Source organism: Anolis carolinensis, chromosome 5 (assembly GCF_035594765.1).
Source record: "Anolis carolinensis isolate JA03-04 chromosome 5, rAnoCar3.1.pri, whole genome shotgun sequence".
NCBI lineage: Eukaryota > Metazoa > Chordata > Lepidosauria > Squamata > Dactyloidae > Anolis > Anolis carolinensis.
This window is the reverse complement of record NC_085845.1, coordinates 21,072,013-21,096,317: the sequence shown is the minus strand read 5'-3', so window position 1 is coordinate 21,096,317 and position 24,305 is coordinate 21,072,013. Positions and strand designations below refer to the sequence as shown.

At 37.5% G+C, this 24,305-nt stretch overlaps 1 protein-coding gene across 4 annotated transcripts in view; it reads right to left on the bottom strand.

Annotated features, from left to right (window-relative positions):
* Positions 1 to 24,305, bottom strand: part of grid2 (glutamate ionotropic receptor delta type subunit 2) — a 1,070,019-nt gene that overhangs the window by 415,236 nt on the left and 630,478 nt on the right. For all 4 annotated transcript variants that reach the window (XR_010007023.1, XM_062983639.1, XM_062983641.1 and 1 more), the window contains exon 4: positions 18,919 to 19,124. Coding sequence is in view for 3 of the 4 variants with exons in the window: in XM_062983639.1 (XP_062839709.1) it covers positions 18,919 to 19,124 (206 nt within the window). In the remaining variant the exon portion in view is untranslated. The remainder of the gene's footprint in view (positions 1 to 18,918; positions 19,125 to 24,305) is intronic.

Genomic DNA, 24,305 nt, shown 5'->3' with positions numbered 1-24,305 from the left:
ACTGTTTGAAATAATAATGGTGTAGACCAGGCCCGTAGCCAGGATTTTGTTTTGGGAGGGGCTGGGATTTTGGTTCGGGGGGGGGAGGGGGCTGAGTCTGAGTGAGGGAGGGTCTACCCTAGAAAACCTTTTGTATTGTTATCCCAATACCCCCATGTATATGGGATATATTGAGCATGGTGATCAGATCATGATATGAATAAACATAACAGTTTAAATAATAAATGTAAGGCCTTCTTGCGGATCACCCTGAGAATTTTGAGAATCCCCTCAAGCCCCCCCCCCCCCCCCCCGGCTACATGCCTGGTGTAGAATGAAAGCAGAGAAACAGTACAATGTGATGAAGTTGGAATGATATTCTAATAATGCAGTGGACCAATAAAAACTATGGTATGAATTTGAGATTGAATTGAAAAATAAACTTGTGTAAATGTGGCAAACTGAGAGGTTAACATGGACCTAAAGCATAACCCATAGTAATCGAAAACACTGGACACATAGAGAAAACATCATTTCCAATCAGGATTTAAAATACAACACACTATTGCTCCTTAATTAAAATTCAAAAGGCTGTTCTGATTAAAAATGTCTACCTGCCAGCAACAAGAGACAGCATACTTATCTATTTTGTTTGTTGGTAAAACACACTTAGGCCCCTTGCACACAGCTGAATAAAGTCCATATTATTTGCTTTGAACTGGAATATATGGCAGTGTGGACTCAAATAACCCAGTTCAAAGCTGATATTGTGGGATTTTCTGCCTTGATATTCTATATGACTTTATATGGCTGTGTGGAAAGGCCCCTAGATAGTAACTGCAGAGGTCATTCTATTTTTCTCTTAATACTGGAACCTTCTCTCCAATTGCTGAAATACATAACTCTGCCAACAGAATATTAAACCATCCATAATATCATTCTGCAACTACTAATGTCATTCATGGCAAGGAGCGGAAGAACATTAAAAGCTGGAAAAAGAATATAGAGTGACATCAATATCCCTTGTTTTTTTTACTAGGAAAAAGAAAGGAGAAAGAGAGGGATCCAAAATCATACCTTTAAAACATACTGATTTATTTTACAGTAAGCTTTTGAAGATTCAAATATTTATTTGTTCAGATGCACTGCTGCTCCATTAGGGAACATGCATCGGTACATCGGAGGAAATCCACAAAATTTCGAGTTGAATACATCACTCTTAAAGGTACAGCTAGAATCCATTCCTGCTTTCCTTTCTATATACATAGAAAGTAACACGGTTTTGAAAATTAACTATACCTGACTCACTAAAGCAGTACAATGTGTGTATGTTGAAAAGGGGGTTACATGACTCTAGCAATGCAAAATCTCATAATTTTTGAACTGCTGCTTGGCCAAGATCTTTATCTCAACTGTCTTCATCTGAAAATGGACAGATTTGAGGTGTTGTTGCTGGGTTTTGGCTCTTTAGCTCTTGATATGCTTCATCAAGGAGGTGCTGTTTGCTCCTCTGTGGGAAATGGTAGAGGGAAGCCAAATAGTTTTACAAAGAACCCATTCACACTATTCAGGTGTGACCAGAGGCTGTGATGGGTAATTGGCTTTACACCCCAGGTACACTCCTGGTTCCATTCTTTTCTCTTTCTGGTCAACGCTGATGTGAAATGGATTCAGGTGAGAGGGTTGTGGCACTGAAGGTACAGCAGCAGCAATAATCTTTATCTCTGTTTGTACTCTGAAAGCCAATTCATACTATCAACATGATCAAGTGCTAAAGCTTTTCTGGGACTGTGCTACTTTAGATTACGAGCAGGAGGTCAAGTGCTATTTTAGAGCCAGGCAACGTACAGAAAGGCTAACCAAAAGTACTATGGGTATGTGAAGTAAACTGACTATAAGGAAAGGTTGCAGCACTTAGGAGGCATTTAAACAGGGAAAGGGAGCTTGTTGGCATCACATAAAATGATATGTGGTGTAGAGAAAGAAAAGTTTTTCCCATTTTTAATAATAGTAGGATTTGTAGTCATTCAATGATGCTAAATGGAAGAAGGTAAAGAATAAACTTTGGCAAGAGCTTTCTAAAGACCTTTTCACACAGGACATTTTTGCCACATTTTGCCACTTTTAACATCAGGAGAGAATACTTCTGGAACATGGCCACACAACCCGAAAGACATACAACAACCCTGTGCTCCCGGCCATGAAAGCCTTCGACAACACTTTAAATAATTTTTCTGCACATGCTACCATGCCTTCCTTCTTTTTCCTCTGACTATTTTCCACCATTTTTGTGATGGCCAAAGCAACTCCAACCCAAATAGTTTCCCAGAAGATGCCAGGATTTTGGCTTTCATTTGTAGCAAAAGGGAAACACAGAAGAGTAGGGAAAACATCCTTGGAGTTAAATCACTCCTACAAAACCTACAATCTCTGTTAATGTCAGGTGCAGTGAAAGAAAATTCTACCCAAAAGAAATTTGGTGAAATTATTTCATTCCCCCTTGATTTTTCTGCTCACCAAAAGGGTATCAAATGCTAAGAGGGTTTCTGTGCACAGCTATGGTGATACTTATAAATGTTTGCTATATATTTTCAGTATAAGAGTACAAAGTTAGGGAAATATGCACACCAAGAGCAAAGTGAATGATGATTCAAAAATCTATTAGTATCTCAAGAAGCAAAACAAAACAGGTTTGGATCAAGGCAAGCAGCAAACCTGCCCCAACTCGAGCAATTAAAAACAGTGAAATCATAGCATTTGATTTTTCTCTCAGTGCATTTTGGGGAAAACTATGTCCAGTTGTGTCTCTACACTGAACTGGCCTAATAGCCTCAAATGTTAGCACTATATATTTACTTAAGGGGCAGAAAATATTTAGTTGTGAAAGCTGGAAGGCCTCTTGGGATGCACTGTCTCTCTTTGTTTATACATTTCCAGACAATTTGAACATGAACTCCATTTTTAAGGCTTCACACACATGAAAGGTTTTGATTCCTTACAGCTTCTTCAAAATACCAACAATATTATTTTGGTAGGTTATGTTTCAACTGATGCTTGGAGAAAGTTGCTTTCATTATCATGTTAATTGCACCTGGAGGAAATGTTGAATTTCTTTTGTTTTATTTCTTTGGATCTTTTATTTTGTGGGTGTCCCTTTTTGCAACATTTTTCTAATTAATTTCATTGTTTTATTGCCTTATCATATTTGTTATCACTTTATGTTGCTGTGTTTCTCTAGACTTGCATGACCTAATGTCAGTTCCCATTCTCAAGACAGCATGAAACTACAAGAAGTAAGTGAGCATATACTAAATTTTAAATGGATCCAGGAACAAATTAGATTTGAACTGTATGAAGGATTCTGGGATCTTGGTTCAAGAAACCTTTCCCTGCAGTTCTGCAGGATGCCAAGGGAAAAGTGGACATGCTATGTAGATCTACATAATCTTCTTGATGTGAACATATAGAAAAGGGTGATATATGTTAGGAAAATATTATGGGGAAACAATATATTGTGTTCTGTAATAAAAATAAGTATTAACCACTGATCTCCTGACCTGAAACAAATATTTCTTATAGTTCTTTAAATTCATTGTGTCCATTATCTTTCACATCTAAAATATACTCATAAATATTTTAGGAAGGTAGGTTAATGATCTTCCAAAATATTCTCCTTGTAGTACATCTTCCATTCTTTTCCTACCAAGTTGGACAGAAATAAGTGCCAAGAAAAGAGTGCCCTCATACCACTGCATCCCAACTCTGCCAATATTTAGATTTTTTTAAAAATGCTTCTAATCTATCTCATTTAGCAGAAAGCATCTATAAAAGACATTAGGGCTCTGAATCAGTCAAAAGTGCTTCAGGTATAACTTCTCAATTAAACTTAAGTAGACATAAACTTTTATACAAATTAGCAACTTACTACAGTAGAGTCTCACTTATCCAACATTCGCTTATCCAATGTTCTGGATTATCCAACACATTTTTGTAGTCAATGTTTTCAATACATCGTGATATTTGGTGCTAAATTTGTAAATACAGTAATTACTACGTAGCATTACTGCGTATTAAACTACTTTTACTGTCAAATTTGTTGTATAACATGATGTTTTGGTGTTTAATTTGCAAAATCATAACCTAACTTGGTGTTTAATAGGCTTCTCCTTAATCTCTCCTTATTATCCAACATATTCGCTTATCCAACGTTCTGCCGGCCCGTTTATGTTGGATAAGTGAGACTCTACTGTATTTTTAACATGTATTTTTATAATAAAATTCCCACATACATATTTCATAGTGGTGGGGAAGGGCAGGAAAGTTTTAAATATGCTTTTATATGGAGACATCTGTAAAAAGTGCATACACTGGGAGATACATACACAAAGACATGTGCTTTTCCTTGTAGACTTGTCTTCCTTTTTTTTAATTGCAAATTAATGTGGAAATGGGAAATAAAAAACTTCAACATCTTTCAAAAAAGACTGGGAGTTGTGATTGGAGAATGAGCTGAAAGTTACTTCGTGGGGTATGTTTTATTTAAATCCCTGATTTTATCCAACTTATATGAACTAATGGGGTTTCTATGGGGATGGAGGAATGTCTCTACTGAAGTAATATTTTCCTGGATCTAATACAGGCTCATGAAAATCCCATATTTCCTCAACTTTTTTCTTGCTAATGTGAGAGGGATTTTAGGAAATCACCCAATGTCTGGACATTTTAACTGAAATTTTCAGAACAAAGGAGTCTATAAAATCTCTGGACAAATTAAATCATCTCTCTAGTAAGATGTAAAATATGTCCTCATAATTATTTCCTACAATGGCATACAAATTTGAAAAAACACATGGACAGAGTAAATGTTCTTATCTTGCCCACAAATATCACCGAGACTCCAGAAACTACTGGAAAAAACCATGGAGAAAGCAAGAGCCATGGAACTATGATAAAGAAATGAAATATTCTGCTACCAAGAGCATATTTCATAAAAGAACTTCTTTGCCAGATGTTTTCATACTGCTGGATTCAGAGAAAACATGTTTTCTCTCAGTTTAAATATTTTAGTTAGCCTCAGGACAAGAGTTTCTTTAGTTGCTATGAAAACAGGCTTAATAAAAGCTGGATGGCATGCCAGGTTCAGCTAACTGGCAATATGAGCTGCTGAACATGGTCACCAATTTAGATGGCTTTAAAGAAGCATCTGATGCATGGACAATCAGGCTCTAAGTGGGTAATACACGTGGGGTTATATGTTCTCTGTAAGACCAAGGGCAGCATGCTTCTGAATACTCATTGCCAGGAAAAACAGCTTGCCTGTAGACATCATTTTTGGCAAAGAGGATGTGGAATGAGATAGGTCTTTTATCTTTCCCAGCAGAGCTGTTTCTTCTCTTTTTATTGGGGAAACCACCTGTTTTTCTATATAATGCCCTGGGAGTGATGAAGTATCACCACCAAGTGTCTACCCAGGGGCATTTGTTGCCTATTTGTTACTCCAAAGCATGTGGGAGTTATTCTTCCAGAAGGCATTTGGCCATGCCATTGCCACATTTTGTAAAGATTAGTATAAAAGAATGGGAGAAAAATTAAAAGATCTTAGATTTCTTGCTTAAAAATCTTCCATATTTACATAAAATATAGTATGGGTCTGTTCATATCCTGCTTAGCCATCTATCATGCCATCCATTATGCTATCAATACAGTTGAGTACTGCTTTTGACATTCATAATATGGTATTCTGAGGAATGAAAGGCAAGTGAAAAGGCAAGGAAGTATCTGCTTGTATTAGGAATCATTTCTCTGGCATGTTCCTGGATTGAAAAGTAGCAAGGGCAGAGTGGATGATCACACACAGCATGAATAATTTTCCCTATCTTTCTGGGCGGTTACTTGGGGGTTAATGGAGATTAAGTCATTCATGATGCCATATGAGTTCCTCTATCCTAAAGAAATGAATGATAACAAACCTATGTGCTAAATTCATCAGTAATGTATTGAGCCTGTCTTAAAAAACAAGAAAAGTAATAGAAAGCAGAAACTTCATCTCATGGTGTTTGAACATGCCTTTTAGAAGCTTCTTTGATAGGATCCCATGGGTCCCATCACATGACACACATACCATTTCATAGGTAACTTGTGGAAACCCATCTGAAAAGTATATGCGGCTCATTGTTTTTGAAAGACACATGTCAATAGATTTCACCCATTCCTTTTTCTCCCAGTGTATATCAGAGGTAGAATTTTTAGGTGTGATGGCACCCTATGCTGATTACATGTCAGTATGTGGTATTCTGTGGATTCTTTGGGGGCAGTCTGCTCCAACCATTCTGGCCCCCTTTGAATCAACTTGCAGCAGTCTTAAAGTGACAGTCAGGAAAATACTCTGAATAAAGCAATTCAAGTTCCTGCATTGCTTAGTGCAGAGAGATCTTTAGTTTGTTAAGTTTTCTCAAAGTCTGTGGAATCTTTGCTCTTCAGAGTCAAAGGCGGCTGATAATAGGCTAAACAGCAACAGAAGAATAAGGTCCTATTAGCCTAAAGTACCAGGGATAGAATATTCAGTCTTTCTGCTCAAAGTGATTCAATGCTTCCTAGCTATCCACCCCTCCCCCCCAAAAAAGGATGAAGTTTGATTTGGATGAGATTTCGAGGCTGTGGAATTCTTTAAAAAAATCAGTTTTTGAAAAAATGAAAAAGGAAAGATGATCCAAGGGGAGAAGCTGAGGCAGGGCCGTAGCCAGAAAAAAAATTTCGGGAGGGGTTTTGAAAATTTGGGGGGGGGGGGGGCTGAACCCCTAGCACCCCCCCCCCCCCCCGCTACAAACCTGTCAATATCTGCTTGAGATAGTGCCTGGAGGGACTCTTAATGTTTTGCATCTCATGGACTGGCATGGGGATTTGGTTAACCAGTTAAAATTTATGAGTAAACCAGGTTTTTTTATAACCTGAAAAATTTGGGAGGGGGGGTTTGAACCCCTAACCCCCCCCCCTCACTACAGGCCTGAGCTGAGGTGAGGATGGTAAAGCTCACAGACAGGGGGTCTGGAAAAAAGTAACTTAGGCACTGGACCTACAGATTGGTAGGAGACTGACATCGTCTGTGTGGTGAGGATTGATACACCTTGACTGAAAAGATATGGAACTGGTTCCTGATTTCTTTTACTATGGGTTCAGTACTGAATGAAAGAGGATGCATGCTGGATAAGGTGTTTTCTGTCTTATGTGTCATGAGGTCGAACAAGTATTTGCCAGAATAATGTTTCTGTTTCTTGAAGACATGAACTGCTACCTTTTCCAGCATGGGAGCTAAGGTAGAAATATGAAAGTTATTGCAAAGTGATCCTTTAAGCCTTTAGCTAAGTTACAGCTATTGTGAAGACAACAGAATGTGAACAGGCAGTCTGCGAGTTACAAACATCCAATGTACAAATGACTCATAATTACATATGGGGGTGAGACAACAGGAAGTGAGAGAAATCTACCCCTCAGAAGGGAAATTCACTCATGAAAGAGTTATAATGGGGGAAAAGTGTCAACTTAAGCTTTATCACCAATCCTTGTTTCTTTAACAAGCCAATTTTTTCAAAATCCAATTATCACAGGGACAGACAGTGAGGTGAAATCTTCTGGACAGGAGCACTGACAGCAAAACAAACACTACAGAGGGTTAATTCTTCCCTATTCTATCCAAAGCTAAACATATATACATTTACTCAAGTCTAATGAGCCATTGAATCTAATGTACACCTCAATTGTCAAAAATGTAATGTGCAGTGGCAAAAAGTGTGGTCTTTATCATTTGACCAAAAAAGGTGTGCATTAATGTTGCTGTATGCTTAGAATTTCTTTCTTATAAACAATTTTGCTAGAACACTAAAGCTTCCAGTGATAGAAAAGAAAACCTTAGGGTGTATCTATGCTGTGGAATGAATCCACTTTATTTGCCTTGGTTCAATGCTATGGAATTCTGGGGGTTGTAATATAAAAGGGGTTTTGAGCCTTCTCTGCCAATTTGCAGTGCCAAAGAATGCTAGGGCTTCACCAAACTATAAATCCCAGGATAGCATTGAGCCATGACTCTTTAATTAGAAATAATATCCCTCAGTTCGGAGTTCCAGGTGCACCTCCACAAGTAGCTTCCCTTCATGTCACATATCCTGCATCACTTCTTTGGAAATCTCATAGTGCTCTTTCAAAAAGTGTGAATGACTTTATGCCTCATAGAATGCTTAGGGCTGCAGCAAAAGAACACTCTTGAACTATAACTTTACTTATATAGTTCAGAGAACCCTTGCACTTAGCTGTCAGTGCCTTAGAGGTCTGGGAGGCTTCCTGGAGAATATTAGATGTACAGAGATGCTGCCTAGGGCATCCACCTTAGATTTTATATTAAGAGAGAAAAGGAAGAACACAAACAGTAACAGAATATTATTTGGAGTAGAAATGGGGCAGTGATGACTTGCTCATGTCAGATTCCAAGAAGGTGGTTCCTAGAAGTCATTCTATGCCTCAAGACAGGGGCAATGCAGCATTGATGAAACTTAGCTAAGCCATAGGGATTCAATGTAGCACTTCTGGAATAATAAGGCATGTAAGACGTTGCTAAATAACCATTGTAAGGTAAAGTTCCAAAGTAATACTTCTGAGATCATATGCATGGAGTTGCTCTTTTAAACTCTGAATTTATTCTTTTTTCAGCATTCACCGAAAGGCAATACTTTTAGATTTTTTTATTCCATACTCAAAGAATTATGATTACACCAACAGTCTCATTGATCAGCAAGCTTTTGTATTGTTGTTGTGTGCCATTATAATGCAGGTTGTAAACTGGATTATATGAGTCTACACCAGTGGTGCCCAAGCTCCAGATGTTTTGAACTTCAACTTCAAGAAATCCCGACCAGCTTACCAGCCGTTAGGAATTGTGGAGGACAAGAAGTTTGGAACCACTGGGCTATAGTGACAACGACAGTGTATATGGGCCCCTAATCATTTTGATTTATGGCAACCCTAAGTCAAATCTATCATTGGGTTTTCTTAGTTAATTTAGATACTATTTGCCTTTGCTTTCCCTCTGAGACTGTGGTAGTGTCAGATGTCTAAGGTCACAGAGTATGTTTCCATGGCTGAGCAGGGATCCAAACCATGTGTCCATAATTGTAGCTTAATACTCAGTGGAAGAAATGTCTTAGAGCTTAATGTCAGTTATCTAGAGTCAATCCTATAATACATAATAGAATTAATAGATCCTGACTTAGAATGCAGGACAGTTTTAAAATCATAAGAACTTAAATTAATTGTTATATATTTCCTGTTTAAATACTGAACACTATAGCCATCTTTCCCTGGTAGTTGTTTTCTCTATGATGGATGTTTCTGGATATGCTCATTATGACTTCAAAAACCAAATGTTGCAATGATGCTAGAAAGTCTAGCTTTGAGTTCTCTCTCCCTACCCCCACCGTGATAATTGTTATGCCTACTTATGTGTAACAGTAACATTGTTAGTAATTTCTGGACCATGTCACATACTTATTATCTCACCAGAAAGAGCTGTCGGTAAGAATCTAAAATTCCTGACAATCTATGTTTCAAATGCAGCATAGTTGGCTTGCCACATTTTCACGCTAAGCATTCACAGATTTGATTATTTGCTGCTGTATCCATTGCTGCCCTATACCAATTTTAACATAGGGTTTGATAACACCAGTGTTGCTGGGAGGATATTAAACTGGTTGGGCACAGCTGCACAAGTGTTCCCTTACCCCTTTGTGTAAGGAGAAATGAGAGAATGAGGATGAGATGACAGGAAGGTACCACTCGCTCACTCGCTCATGTGCATGTGAGAGAGGGGGAAGAGGATGGGATGGGAGTATGGAGGGCATACATGTTTTGTCACTTACACTCATACATGTGAAGAAGAAAGGTGACAGAACGGGGGACAGAGGGAAGGCACATGTTTGCTTATGTCATTCATGTGGGCAGGAAGGAATGGGATAGGAGGAGCAAAATGTATCTAGGGAATTCTCTCACTTGTGCAAATGGGAGGGGAGATGAAAAAGACAGAAGAAGGTATCATGATTGCACTTATTCACTTGCACGGGTGGGGAAGAATGAGCCAGTTACATTTTTCCACTTTTGTAAGGGTCCTGCACCTCTAATACCTATTAAAGTGGAAGACAGAAACCGTTTTCTGTGTGTGTGTTTTAGCTTGGAATTCAAAGCATCTAGAATGTTGAACAGACTTCCCCCCCCCACCCCCAAAAGCCATAAAAAGCCCTGCTAGTTACCAACTCTACTGAAGATGGTTTTAAAAAGAATACACTAAGCTACTAAATAGGATTGTTTAGAAAGAAGGAAAACCCTGATAATCAACATGTACACTGTACTGAGCTCCAAGAAAAATGGCAGTAAATCAAAAGTAATAACTACATTTGTCAATACCTTAGGCCAGCTAGAGTGCTGGCTTTTCCAGGCCACCGAATTAATTGTCCCTCTGCTTCCCATATTTTCCATCATTCCCATTGAACTGCATTTTAAAATATGTACTTCAAACTGCACATGCTCCTGGAGATCTTTTAGCTTCTTACAAAACATTCAGGGTTGCATGTATCTACAATCTAGAATTAATCAATTTTGCTACATCATCATTTTAATGGCATGGCTGAATGCTATGGAAAAAATGGGAGTTGTAGTTTTACAAGATCTTTAGGCTTTTCTGCCAAATAGTATTGCTGCTTCACTAAATTACCATTCTATAGGATTGAGCTATGGCAGTTAAAATGATAGCAAACTGCATTAATTCCACAGTGTAGATGCACCCTGGGAGATAATGGTTGCAGTTTTATTAGAGCCACAACACTACAACTTTCTGAGCCATTCTGGTGCTACCCTTTATCTTAATACCAATGACTGAAGTATCAACCATGATAATCAAATCTGTCTTCTGCCTCTGTGGGTCCATCTCCTGTCCTCGTTGCTTATCCAAGCAACCATATCCTGAGACGAAGCCATTGGACAAATGTATTCAGTGTTTGAATATGACCACTGAAATGTCTGAAACCTTTAAAAGTACAATTACGATTTCTAGAACCTTGGGAGATTTTTTCCCCATCGGTCTTGTTGTTGAAGAGTAAAATAGATAAACAAACACTTTTTATTCTTTAGCTTTGTCAAGACTTATTCAATAGTTCTGGTAGAGTTGCAAAGAAAACATGCAGAGTAATGCAGAGTGTTGTTAAGGCAGCAGAAATGTATGTGGATAGTGCAAATATATCTTGTATTTATAAGGATTTTACTTTGTTTTGCTGTTCTGTCTGTTTGTAATTTTATATGAATGATCTGAAGAATATTCACAAAATCTTTCATTCCTGATGGTAAAGGGTTCTTTGACATGTGAGACACCTGCCAAAAACCATATGACCTCTTGCATGAAAATGGAATGTGGAGTCCTTTGCTTTTTTGTCAAGGTTACTATGATTTGCACAAAAATGACAGTACAAAAGTACTATCTCTCCCCTCCCCTTGGGAAGCAAAGCATACATGCATTGCAATCACAAAAGGACAGTCTCGTTGATTAAAAAAAATGCTTCCATCAATTTAAAAAAGGTAATGTTTCATTCTATGGACAGAGCCAAAAAGGAGGCTTATACAGAGAAGGATAGTTCATTTTGGTAAAACCATTTATCCCAGTTCTCCTGTTATTTTCTCCACTGATGTTGCTGTTGTGGAAACAATCCTCATTTATGACGTGTGTGTGTGTTTGTGTGTGTGTGTGTGTGTGCGAGCGAGAGAGAGAGAGAGAGAGACAGACAGACAGAGAGAATAACCAGTAAAAATGGGGGGGGGGATGGTCAAATCCACCCCCCTCCAAAATGGACTATCCTTATCTGCCTAAGCCTCTTTTTGGAGTCCACATAATGGAACAGTACCAAAAAATATAAGGAAAAGGTTGCCTAATGAAAAGGATTGATGAAACAGATGGAAGTTTTGTATAATTCATAATATTAACTACTAATTGTAATTTTGTGCAGTGGAAATCTTTCATCATCTTGCAGAAAGATGGAGGCAACTTCTCAGGTTTCTTACACATGATAATAAGACGAGGAAGTTTCACTGAAAGACAGCATTTTACTTGAAAACAGATATTGCCATTTCTATAATGAAAAGTACAAATATTAATAACTTTATACCTTTTGAGCACTGATCATTTCATCCAGTTAGCACTTGTACCTAGTTTTAACTGTTAACCAATTGCTCTGGATCCCTTCTTCTCTCTGCAGTAGCCACAACCCTCTCAGACATAACACAGAGCTGCTGAAGACTCTATGCCCTTAACTGTCTCATGCCTGGTGGAGAGCAAGAGAAAGAGGGATTAAAGAAACGTTTGACTATCTCATTGTAGTCAGGTGCAAAATGATTGCATTAGCCACTGAGACCTCTTTAGAACAATTGCTTGTCTCTTGCTATGGGGGCATAATCTGATGCTTCTTCCCTCTTCCTCTGTTTTTGTCTAGACACAGATTGGATTGGCAGAGGGCTTCACTGAACCAATATAATGTTTGGTAAATGTCATAGTGAACTGTAGTTCTTCAGTGTAGTCATTCACAATTGTAATCAGTATCTACAACAATGAACTTTATTGGGGGTCTCAGTGTCACTGATTTTGTGAAAAGCACAATGATGCTGCTTTTAGCTCACCTCTTAGCAATATATTTTACACAACGCTTGTTCTGGAGGACACAGAACGACAGTATGGATAGCTTATGAAGCGGCTGGGGAACATGTTTATGTTTCTGTTCTCGTGCTCATTACAAAAAGTTCAAAATACCAGATAAAGATGCAACAGTATGACATCATGAAGAATGAGGTTTACAGAGTTACATCCTCCGACCATCTTATAAAATGGTGAGAGGACGTAACTGACCTTCGCCTGCTCTCTCCACCCAGGAATAAAGAAGTCAGTGCACTGCCATCAAATAATGCAACATGCTACATTTTCAAGCTGCTTGTACTAAGGAAAGGGAACATGATCGTAAGGGAACACTAACAGAATATATTACCATGGGGAGATAACAATTGCAAGCTCTGTTTCTGTCTAAGTACATAAGATAAATGTTGGGTTGGCATGACATTTTTATTAGCTTATTAATATTCAGAAGTTCAGTTTGTACCATTTGCATTCTACTGAAAAAAATTAGAGCTGAGTCAAAAGACAAAACAGGTCAATTCTTTTTTAAAAAAATGCAAGAATATATCTTGATGGAAGGTCATGATGGAACAAAGCATGGCCATACAAGTGCATCAAGTAAAGAAAGCATAGAAGGAGCTCCTCTGAACCTATAAATGGGATAAAGAAACTATGCTTAACCAGCCCTTGCCTCTGCTTTTCAAAATGAATGTATTAAGGAAATACTTATTTTTGCAGTGCCACCAGCAGCATCAAAACAAACTTCATGCTATTTAAGTTTAGATTTTAATGACGAGCCAAGAATAAATGAGTAGTTATTTTTAGATTCATTGTTGTTGGTAATGTTTTGCCTATTTTTCCATAAAATTGCATGATTCATGTAAAGGTGTTTTGGGAGCAGGATACTGCAACCACTTGTCACATTAGTATGAACTTCTTAGTGTTTGCGGTTGTGAGAGGAAAAAAACGGTGGCTGCTGAAGTTGTGAAAGATGTGATGCATGGGAGAAATAGGTTGCTCAGAGGCAGTAAATGTTTACTATTTTCCCTGACCAACACTGAAAAAAGAACATCTACTGGAATAGTGGACCAGTGGTAATCTGGTTACTTCTCCGAAATGAGATGAGACAGAAAGGGAGAGATCAATCAAACATCAAAAGATAAAATGCAAACCTTGAACAACCTTCTTCCAGACCCTGTGGAAACATCTATGTCCCTTGCTTATATGATATCAGAGAAAGAAATGAGGCAGTTTAATACATAGACCCTTTCCTAAGTATGCCAGCCAGAGATTAGGAATCTGGACACCTGGCAGGTAGAATTGCCTTGTTAGTGAGGAGGTAGTTTGGTATACTTTGCTGTGGACAAATGGTATGCAAAGGTTTTAACTAAATCCAAATATGAATTCATTAAAAAGCAAGCAATAGGTGAAATCTGTTGTCCTACCTTCACTGCAAACTACTTTACATGCATTCTTTGTTCTTAAGAGATGGGACAGAAAATATATTTAGTTAAAAATAAAGTAGGGATCTAATTCTTGAATAATTTTTTCATGAAGGAAGCAATCAGTACTTTTATTATTGTTTTCCCCTCGATTCACGGAGCTTATTTGTAATTGGAGACACACTCTGCACAAAATTTACAAGTTATTGTTTTGCACAGAAAACTGTTTTCCTGCACATTTCCTCCACAAAAGGTTGTGTCACTGCACAAAAAAATTTCTGCACAGAAAATGTTTTTCCTGCACAGAAAATGCTGCTCTCTGTACGGAGCATCAATACAATTTTTTTGTGTTGAATAAATCCTATCATCTCCTGATAATCCCTTGACAATCTCTCTAGTATGCTTTTCTGTAGTGGCATTTTACTGCCCACTAGTGAATGAGGTGGCTGGGGGATTTAAATCCCAAAAAGCTCAATTTGGCCTGATGGAAGAAACTGAGAATTGCCATGGGGCTGGTGACCCCCCCCCCCCCAATGGAGTTTGTGTTCAAATGGCTGGAGTTGTACAGTGCCAATGGAGTACACCTCTTGTAGGAGGGGAAAGTTTTGTTTTTGGATTATTTAAAAGGGAATAAAAAGCATGTTGACCAGCCTAGTGGGAAAAGGGGACTAGGTGCTCCTTTTGGCTGCATGGAAAAGGTAAAATTGTCCCAGTAAGCAATGTGGCACCCCCCTTGAGGGGGTGAAGGGTTGACATCTACAACAGGTCTGAAAAGAAGGGCTACCTCTTGGGCTAAAATGAGGTTTCTCACTCTTTGAAAACTATTGAGTTTTGGGAGGGAGCACCCACAGGATGGCCTTTCAGTGCCAATAGTCTGAGAGGTGCAGCCAAAATTTTTTGTATGGCCTTTGCAATCTGTGATGCTTGTATGTCCAGGGAGGTGGTTAGAGGGAGTGACACCTGGGCCAAGGACAGTTCTCACTAGGTGGCTAATAACCCAAAATGATGCCTTTACAGGTTGTTATTATGTTAATTCTTACTGGTGTTTTCATTCATAGGCTATTCCAGAAGTTCTAAACAAATAGGTCAGGAAAAGGCCCTTTTAGTTCCATTTTCCTGTGTCTTGACTCTTATTTCATGATGGGAGTTCAAACACATTTGGAGGTGAATTCATGTCGTGGGCTGAACATGATTGCCTATCTTTGGCCTACAATCTCAGCTTCCAGTTTATTCCTTTCCTAAGCATTTAATTATCCTATAGGTTTTTGCCTGCGCACCGCTGCCTTCTGTGGGATCTTGTGAAAAGTGACTTTTAGATTCAGAATATGAATCTATACTCTAATTGTACAGTCTTGTGGCAGACAGGGAGGTAAACCTATCATATCCAAAGGCATAGGAATGATGACTTACACATTGTTAGAGAGAGAGAGAGAGAGAGAGAGAGAGAGAGAGAGAGAGAGGAAAAAAAGGGCACAGAGTTCATCAAAATATTAAAAGGCTATTTGTAAGTATAGGTATGGATGGGTAATATGGCCTTGGGGTGACATGGAGCTCCCAGGTTGCTTTTATTGCACTTCACTACTCCAGATTTTCCAGATCATTGCTTTTCTGATACCAAAAATGCAAATTGCCTGTTTCTAAAAGGTTTCATAAGTGACCATTTACCGTTTAAATACATTGTTGTTTTCTGCTGCACTGTTTGATACCCAATAACACCATTTTTTAAAAAAACTTTCACTTTTAATATCTACTTCAGACTTTTTTTTGGTTCCATAGCATCTTGTGTAGTTTGTGTTTGCAGAAGTTCCTCAGAGGGCAAAAATTGCCCAGCAGACCTACTTGAGTTGTCCACTTTTGGTAAAGATCTATTTTTCAACAATCTTTCAAACAGAAAACCGTTTCAAAGGTATTTCTGGAAATAGGATACCTGGCCATTCTACCAATCTATAATCAAGGCTACCATTACTAAGTCTAAGTGGATAACAATATAGTTTGTAGAATAAAAATGGTAATTACTAAAAGACTATTTTATAAATCACTGTATTATGAATACAAAAGGAATTTTTAGCACTGGGAATAACTGCAAAATACATTGTGGTCACAGAACTAGTACTATATAAATAAATAGTAGTAATTCAACTTGTGTTTGCTTTGGAAGCAAAACATTATAAATTGGGTGCATTGCATTTGATTATATTCAGTATTCAGCGCAGGTAGTTTGTTATTCCAACTATGTGAAATATGACAAACACCACAGAATATGTAAATACTATAATTCTGCAAAGCATTCTAAATTGTTCCTAATGTATGCAGATACACAACACTCCAAAAACAAATTCAAATACACACAGAAAAATTCATAATTTTGAATGAATTAGGATACACTCCCTTGCCCTCTTTCTGCTTCATCTGACTCATTTTTCTAAAGTAATGCTTCACCTATTTTACCCATTTATTTATTAAGTAGTTATTCACTTCTGTAGATTGCAATGAACCATGTTTAAATTATTCAGTCTATAGACACCGGGATAGCAGAAAGAGATACCATAAACATTTCAATTTTGTGAGTTCAAGAGGTCAGTGGAATGAAGAAAACAACATGCATTGTTAATCGTGGCCATGTCAAACAAGATTATATATAGTTTTCAATTACTCTGCTATGGTAGTTATTGTTAATAGTACACAAGACTGTCTATAATATATATAGACTATATAAAAAGATAGAATAACATTTTAAAACTTATTTCTATCACAATTGAAACATATCTGCTCTTTTAAAAAAATCTTATGTGTGGTGATGGTGAATAAACATCTGATATCAACGATTTGGACGTTCTCACAACTTCGGCCAATGCAGGGCAAGGCCGCATTACCCCAGACCAGTCCTGTAAGGCATTTGGCTGTTAAAGTGCTGATCCACTTCTACACCTAGCTAAGTGGTCAATGTAGATAGAGCCTTTGTCTATGAAATGTGCTTTCAATTGTAACCACACTGATTAAAACTAGTTTTTACAAATCAGGCAGGTAGTTTTTACTAACCATGTGGGGGGATTGTAAACTTTATAGGTTATTTTAAGTGCATTTATTATATTTAATCAGTTTTTAACCTTAATCCACTCTGTATTTAATTATTTTTAATTTTTGTATTTCACTTTTTAAAACTATGACCAAAGTTTGTGATTGTTAGCCACCTTGAGTGGAGAGGTGAGGGGAGAAAGGCAAGGTATCAATAAAGTAAATAAATAAATACATAAATAATAATTATTTGATCATTTGAAGACTGTAATAAATTCAATAAATTAAATTTTTATCAGTCCGCAACTCACTTGGACCTATAGCACCAGGTTTTTTTTTAAACAACAACAACAACTGCAGAATCAGATAAATGGTTTCTCAATATGAAGGTTAAGGAACAGTTCTGTTCTTTCTAGGAGGATGAGACTGTAGGATGCTGTAGAGGTTAGGATATTGCACTAGGAATAAAAAAAACTATAAAAACTATCCGCATTGCTGCTCAGACATCAGTACTCTGATAGTAACAGGACCAGGATTATTATCTGGATCATCCCTGGTATTTTCCAAAATTGTAGATCTGTAGAAGTCTATTTTCCCTCATTTCCACAAAGAACATTGCTTCTTTGAAGTACAAAGGTCATGGACTATGCTATCCTTGACTCTAGTATAAATAATATTGCCCAATTGAATTTAATGAAATGAATGTGAAGAAAAATGTGTTGAGGTGGTTTGTGGGAGGGAATCTCACTCTAATTACACACACATTCTTTACTGATCAGCATTAGACAGAAAGACAAAAGGTATGGTTGTTTTACCACTACAGATTGTTTCAGTACTTCTATAAGATTGTTCTGCAAATAATGATATAAAATAATGACAATTGCAATCAAGCAATTCCCTTTCCCTGAACCATGTTGCTCATGTTGGCAGGAGGATGAGAAGAATAAGGAGATAACACTCTGCTTTGAAATCCATGGACATAAATAAGCAAATACGTTATGCTTCTAGAGAAAGTAGTAGGAAAAGGCTTTCCCAATAGAGAATTAAGAGCTGTTTTGACTAACAGCAATCCTGTGTCTCAACTTTACTTGCATGTCACAGCACTAAATTAAGGCATACTGAAGGTTGCAGACATCATCATGAATTGGGCTGGGGGGAGCATCTCAGTAATAATATATTTAATATATTAATCATCCTTTAATGCTACCCTGCTCATTAGTAGGTGGTTTTTGGTAGAGAGACCTCACTGACTGAGATTCATAAATTGTGATGAGCACAGGTCACATGGTTCTGCTCCCGAATGTAAAGTTTTCATGCTTTTCCTCTCCCCTCAAAATCATCAAATGCTCTAAGCTGCAGACATAATAGTGTTACAGGTTTCTCCTGCTAACCAGACATTTTCAAAGAAACACTAAACCACAACAATGAAATAAACATAAAGGGATAAATCAAATAGACAGGTAATTAGCCAAACAATAACCATAAATGCTAATGAGTTCTGAAGTAAATTATTTTACTGTTTTGCAAAAGTACAAGTGAACTCTCTGGTGGTTGCCAAAAGATATGAATCCCATCACCACAATGTGTTATACTAAGAGCATTATATAAAGCATATTTATATAATTAAGAATTAGTTATGGTTTTAATGAAGGAAAGGGCAAGGATATAAAATAGAATGAGATTTTTCTTTTAGGGAAGGGAAACAGAAAACTTTAATCAAAAACTTCATAATTCCAGAAAGAATAACATGTTTTAGGGTGAAGAAAATTACCCGCTGATGGTCACACTTACCTCTGCAATGAAAGACTTGGCTGTTGATGGGTTCATTACCAGAATGGCCCGTCTCAGAGTATCCCGGTAGCGGTTGAGTTCTTCAATCCGCATGGTGGCAAAGAGCCCTGTGATCATTTTATTGATGTTGTTCTCTACTTTCTGCAGTGCTACATCCATTCCCTGCTGAGATACTTTGTCCAAAAAATCTTGTATTCCACGGATATCTGGGAACATCAAAAGCCCATCAAAATGCTAATTACCATATAGAAAGAAGACAAAACCCATTTTGGCTTATCTGGGAAAAGGTATTCTGCCTCATGTCAAGCAAGCACCCCCTGAAGGCCACATTAACTTAATATTCATTGGAATTGTTCCTCAGCTATGCTCATGACATGTCCTAAAGGGCTAATTTGTGACAAGAAATTTTAGACACTAGTTCATCTTGAATAGAACCATATAAATTGGTATTTAATTATTCCTGCATGCCTTCACTTTTTGCTCATTGCATTGTTCCAGTTTCTGACTAACCCTATGGTGCTCAGAAAACAGTTTCTCATTAAGCAATACCTGCAGAGAAGAGGGCAATAAGTTATCAAAATGTAGCCTACAAGTGTTTTATTTTGTTGACTGTAGCTTAGAAATCACATTATAACAACACACCTGTCATTGGGGGGGAGGGGGGGAGGAAAGAGAATAGAATAACTGTTTACTAATGTGAACACTAACAACAATAGCACTCAAAACCATGACAGAGAGAACAAAGATCATGTTATTTTGCTAGCTTAAAAATAATTGTACAAGCAGTTGCAATTTCTGACAATTATATAAGTGTGCCCCCTATTTAACTTTTGATGTGCTTTGTGGGGACATATTTAACCACTGAGCAATGATTGAGCTCATGTCCTTGGCATGAGTTGTACAATCCATTCTCCAGCAATAGGACCCAATGTAACAAAGCCTTCATATATTTCATACTATGAGAAAAGTGTTGATAAGAACTTGATCATTGAATCTCTAACTAAACCTAGGCCATGATTTTTTTTAAATAAGTATGCCAAGAAGAAGGAGTGTTTCAACCTGAGTTGGTAGAGGGAAAAGGTCACAATATTTTCATGGCACTCTCTGTCAGCACTCAGTCGGAACAATAGCTGGAAAGGAAATAGTCTATTTGCACCTCCCCACTGTCAGTTTCCCAACCCCTTTACCTGAAACTCAGCCTATATTCAATGTTACTTACATCAAGAATAATAATACACTTATTTTAAAAAGTGGAAATAAAGATTTAGAAGCTGGGATGCCTCACAGCGGTGCGATATGGGAAGAAGGACTCCTTTTCTCCCTGCCACACTTTTGATAAGAACTGCTTGTCTGAAACTGCTAGTTACATTTAAGCTTTCCTTAACATTAAAGAAAGGTTCTCTTGAAATGTAAATAGCATCTTCTGAAAGGTAATCTAAGAGAGCAAGAATTAAGTATATCACCTCTATTCCACAGTCCTTAAAATGCCCCAGCATTCAGATAACACAAACATGAACACGAATATATTCACTGAGTTAATATTAAATCTCATTTACCCTTTATGTGGAAAGCAATTCATTCTTCTGTCCCTTTCTGTTTGCTCAACCTTTCCATTTAGAGAAAGAAATAGCTTTAAGGCATGTATTGTATAGAAATCATAATAAAATGATTTGCTATATCCATATGGCAATGGTATAGAGGGGCTAAGAAGCTACACTGAAATGAAAACAAAAGTCATTCCAACAAATGCATGAAGACACTAGGCAATTTCATTCACACACAGCAGTTATCAGGGAGCACCTGTGGATCCCACTGTAGATTGGTCTAATTTTTTTCTTGACTAAAGATTACTAGCAGGCTTTTGTAGGCTGCCTACAGCATTACATAAATGCATACCATTTTATGCTTTTCACATACATTTGTATTTAGGCAGGTAATTTTCAAATTATCCTCTGGACAGTCCTGAGAATTGGGAATTGATGAATAAAAGGTCCGTAATCATGATTACCTGGTCAGGATTACCCCAGGCCCTGAGATGATGTTGGAAGAGGTTGAAATGATATATTAAACACAGTTGTACCAAAAAATCCATTCTACTACAAAGGGTTAACAAAAGAATAAGGTTCTCTTAACAGGTTTTTCAAGGTAGTGCTCTCACTCTGAGATTCCTCCTACTGAACTTATCTGAAACATAAGAACCATGCTGCATTTGAAAGAAGTCAAACAGAGTCTTAAGAGATTCTTATACATGACCTGAATGCAATGCAGGATTCTTTCTCATGTTCCTGGGAAGTAGTGCTCTGTTATCATATACTCCCTCAAATAATAGAGACGGTTCCATAGTGTGACTAGTAGCCATTGATAGGGTTACTCTTGATCAATTTGCCTATAAGCCCCAAATTGGTGGCCATCACTGCAATGTTGGGTAATGAATTCCATATTCTAGTTATGTATTACATTAAGAAAGATAATTTGTTTCGCACTACTTATTTTTCCCTATGATTTAGAAATGTAGAAAAAAGGTTGCAGGATCTTTAAGGTGGTGACTAGCAAATATGGAAACATTTAAAATATACAGAAAATTATTAGAAAACATGTTTTTGTGGTGTTAAGAAACTGTGATAAAAATAACCATGGACTGATGAGACTCTTTGCAGTTAGGGACTTATCTTTCTCAAAATTTACATGTAGTTGTTTTTGTTAAGAGAAACAGAATTTTCTGTGCTGGGAACAGCATTGTCTGCATGGACAACAATACTATATCTCATTGACTCTAAGCTAAATGCTTTCCCATTTAAATATCTTGTCTTAAAATTCTGGATGCTTTTATATGTGAAGAAAATTGCTAAAATCCCTTATTAAGTAATAATTCTTACAGCTCTGTCTAGTCAATGCGTTAAATGAGATTAACACCTTAGAATAGGATCCACATATCCTCTGACTACATTTTGATGTGGAATAGTGTGCCTTAAGATGAAAAATGAAAAAGCCACAGGTTTAGGAAATTGTGGACTATTGCCATTGCTACCTGCAGATCTGATTTGAAATTGTATATAAAGACGTGCTAAGGCTCAAGAAAGAATGGACTTCTTTTAAGGAATCAAAGGATGTAATTGCTGTATTTAGACAGATACTTCAGCAAGTTTCAAGTAGTACTAAACACTGAATAATAGTTTAACACTGCTAAAGTGCATGCTCATTCTAAAAATATACTTCCAAAAGACAGTCAGTGATGCTTAATTGCAGCTGCTATTTAATGTCTAAATCAGGGAAATTAAATTCAGTCTAATCAGTGCTGTTAGAGGTCTTTTTGGCACTTCAAGGCCAATTTAAGAAGCAACACAATTATGTGAACTGCTACAAATGTGCCTGATTTTAAGTGCACCATAAAAATATACTGTCTTGCTTTAACCTCTGAAATATATATCTGTATATGGTTATCCCTTTGCAGTGCTGGCAAGTTATCAGAAAGTTTAAAATAACTTTTCAGGTGAAAGATAAAGAGTGGTCTAAGTTATTCATTCAATTCAACATCTGCCAGTAATACTTCAAATATTGCATAGAGAGAATTGAAGATTCTCTCACAGACAAAATCCAATGACTTCCATTAAAAGAAAGTGAAATGTTCTCCAGAGAGCTGCATAGCATAGTGATTGAGATACTAAAGTGTCAACACATCTAACTTTTGCCATTATAACTATATATATAACATTATAACATTATAACTATAACATTACCTTTCCTCTATATCCACATCCTTGGAGGATGAAAATGTATAAGATGGATCCATAAAAATATGCTCGCAACCCCATTGCAATATTCCCTACTTCACCTGCTCTCTTACCACTATTCACAGTTATAGTGAACTTTTTATTCAAAAGCTAGAACACATAAGCTGTAGGAATTATGCTGACATCCCTGTTTCGTTTAAAAAATGGCAACAACAGTGAGCCAAGAACCAATTTAAAAGTTAGCCAAGTGCCTATGGGCTGTATATTTTTAATTGATTTTTCCTGTTTCTTTAAAAGAATGTTAAACATTACTGAATTCATAATAAATTAATTAATTTCATCAGAATTAATTCTTCAGGAAATGTTATTAATGTCAATAATTTTATCAGCAAATAAAATAGGGGCCCATCTAGTGTCATGCTCTTTCCTTTGTAGCTCAGTACAATTCTCCTTCAGTCTCTCTCTCTGTGTAATTCAGTCTCCCTGACACAAATAGAAACAGGGAGAAGGGAGTGGATTAGATGCAGGTTTAAATGATGTGAAAGATACCCCTGCAGCCAGTTTAAAGCTCTTTATGTCCCTCCCTCACACAACACACACAAACTAAATATAACTAGGATCAATGCTTGCTTGTTTTCTCAGAAATCTACTAGGGGAGATGGAATCATTTCCCCTGGTCATTTTCCTCCCACTCCTCTGAACAAGTGGAAAAGTGTGAATGGCCTCTTTTAACTTTCTCTTCATTTCTACCTTAATGCTTTTTCCCTTCCTGCTTGTCACTGGATGGCTTAGTATGAAATGAGAAGCTTCTGAAGCCTACTTAGAGTCAGCCATCTATAGCCTTTGGAATTCTTTGAAGGGGAGACTATAGGGGAAAAGATATAACCCAGGGCCTTAAATCTGAGACCTGTCTCAGTTTTACCAGATGTGTCCATACAACACCTCTGGTAAAAGTGAATTAATGTGGACTAAAATGGGTTTTCCCAGTTTACTCTGCATTAATTAAATACCTCATCAGATCTGGACCTTAATGAAAGACCTGGGTCTGATGAGGTATTGGACCTGTGGGGATTGACTTCCAGTATCACATTCCACAATACTGGGGGTCAATCATGTTGTAGCCCAGCCTGAGATTGGCCCCATTCAGCTGATTATTGTCCCTGCACCTGCTTTGCCAGAGGCACCTGAGATGCAGACAGAGCCTGAGATGCAGCCAGAGTTTGTCCCAGTGGATTCTGGGACCAGAGGCAGACTGGTTGCAAGCAGGCATTTTGAATCACATTCCTCACAGCAGTCAAGGTCAGATCTCCAGGTGCCAGATGGACATAGTTTGGCTGTGGGAGCTGATACAGTGGAGAGAGATAATGAGTTTGACAGGAAGACAGTGACAACTCAGCAGAGGAGGGAAAGGGAGTTTCTGAGAAGGAGTTCCTTTGATATCCAGTTTTGGACTATGTTCTTTGAGTGACTTTTATAGACTCTTGCTTCAAGATTTTCAAGTACTTTGCTCTTGTGGATTTAAACCTATTTTACTGATTCTGAAATTTATTTTGCTATTGCTTGCATATAACCTTCAATAAACAGCTTGCTTGCTTATATTCTGGGGCTCCAGTGTGGTTTTGAGGTGCCTACATAGCCTAGGGGTGCAACAAATCT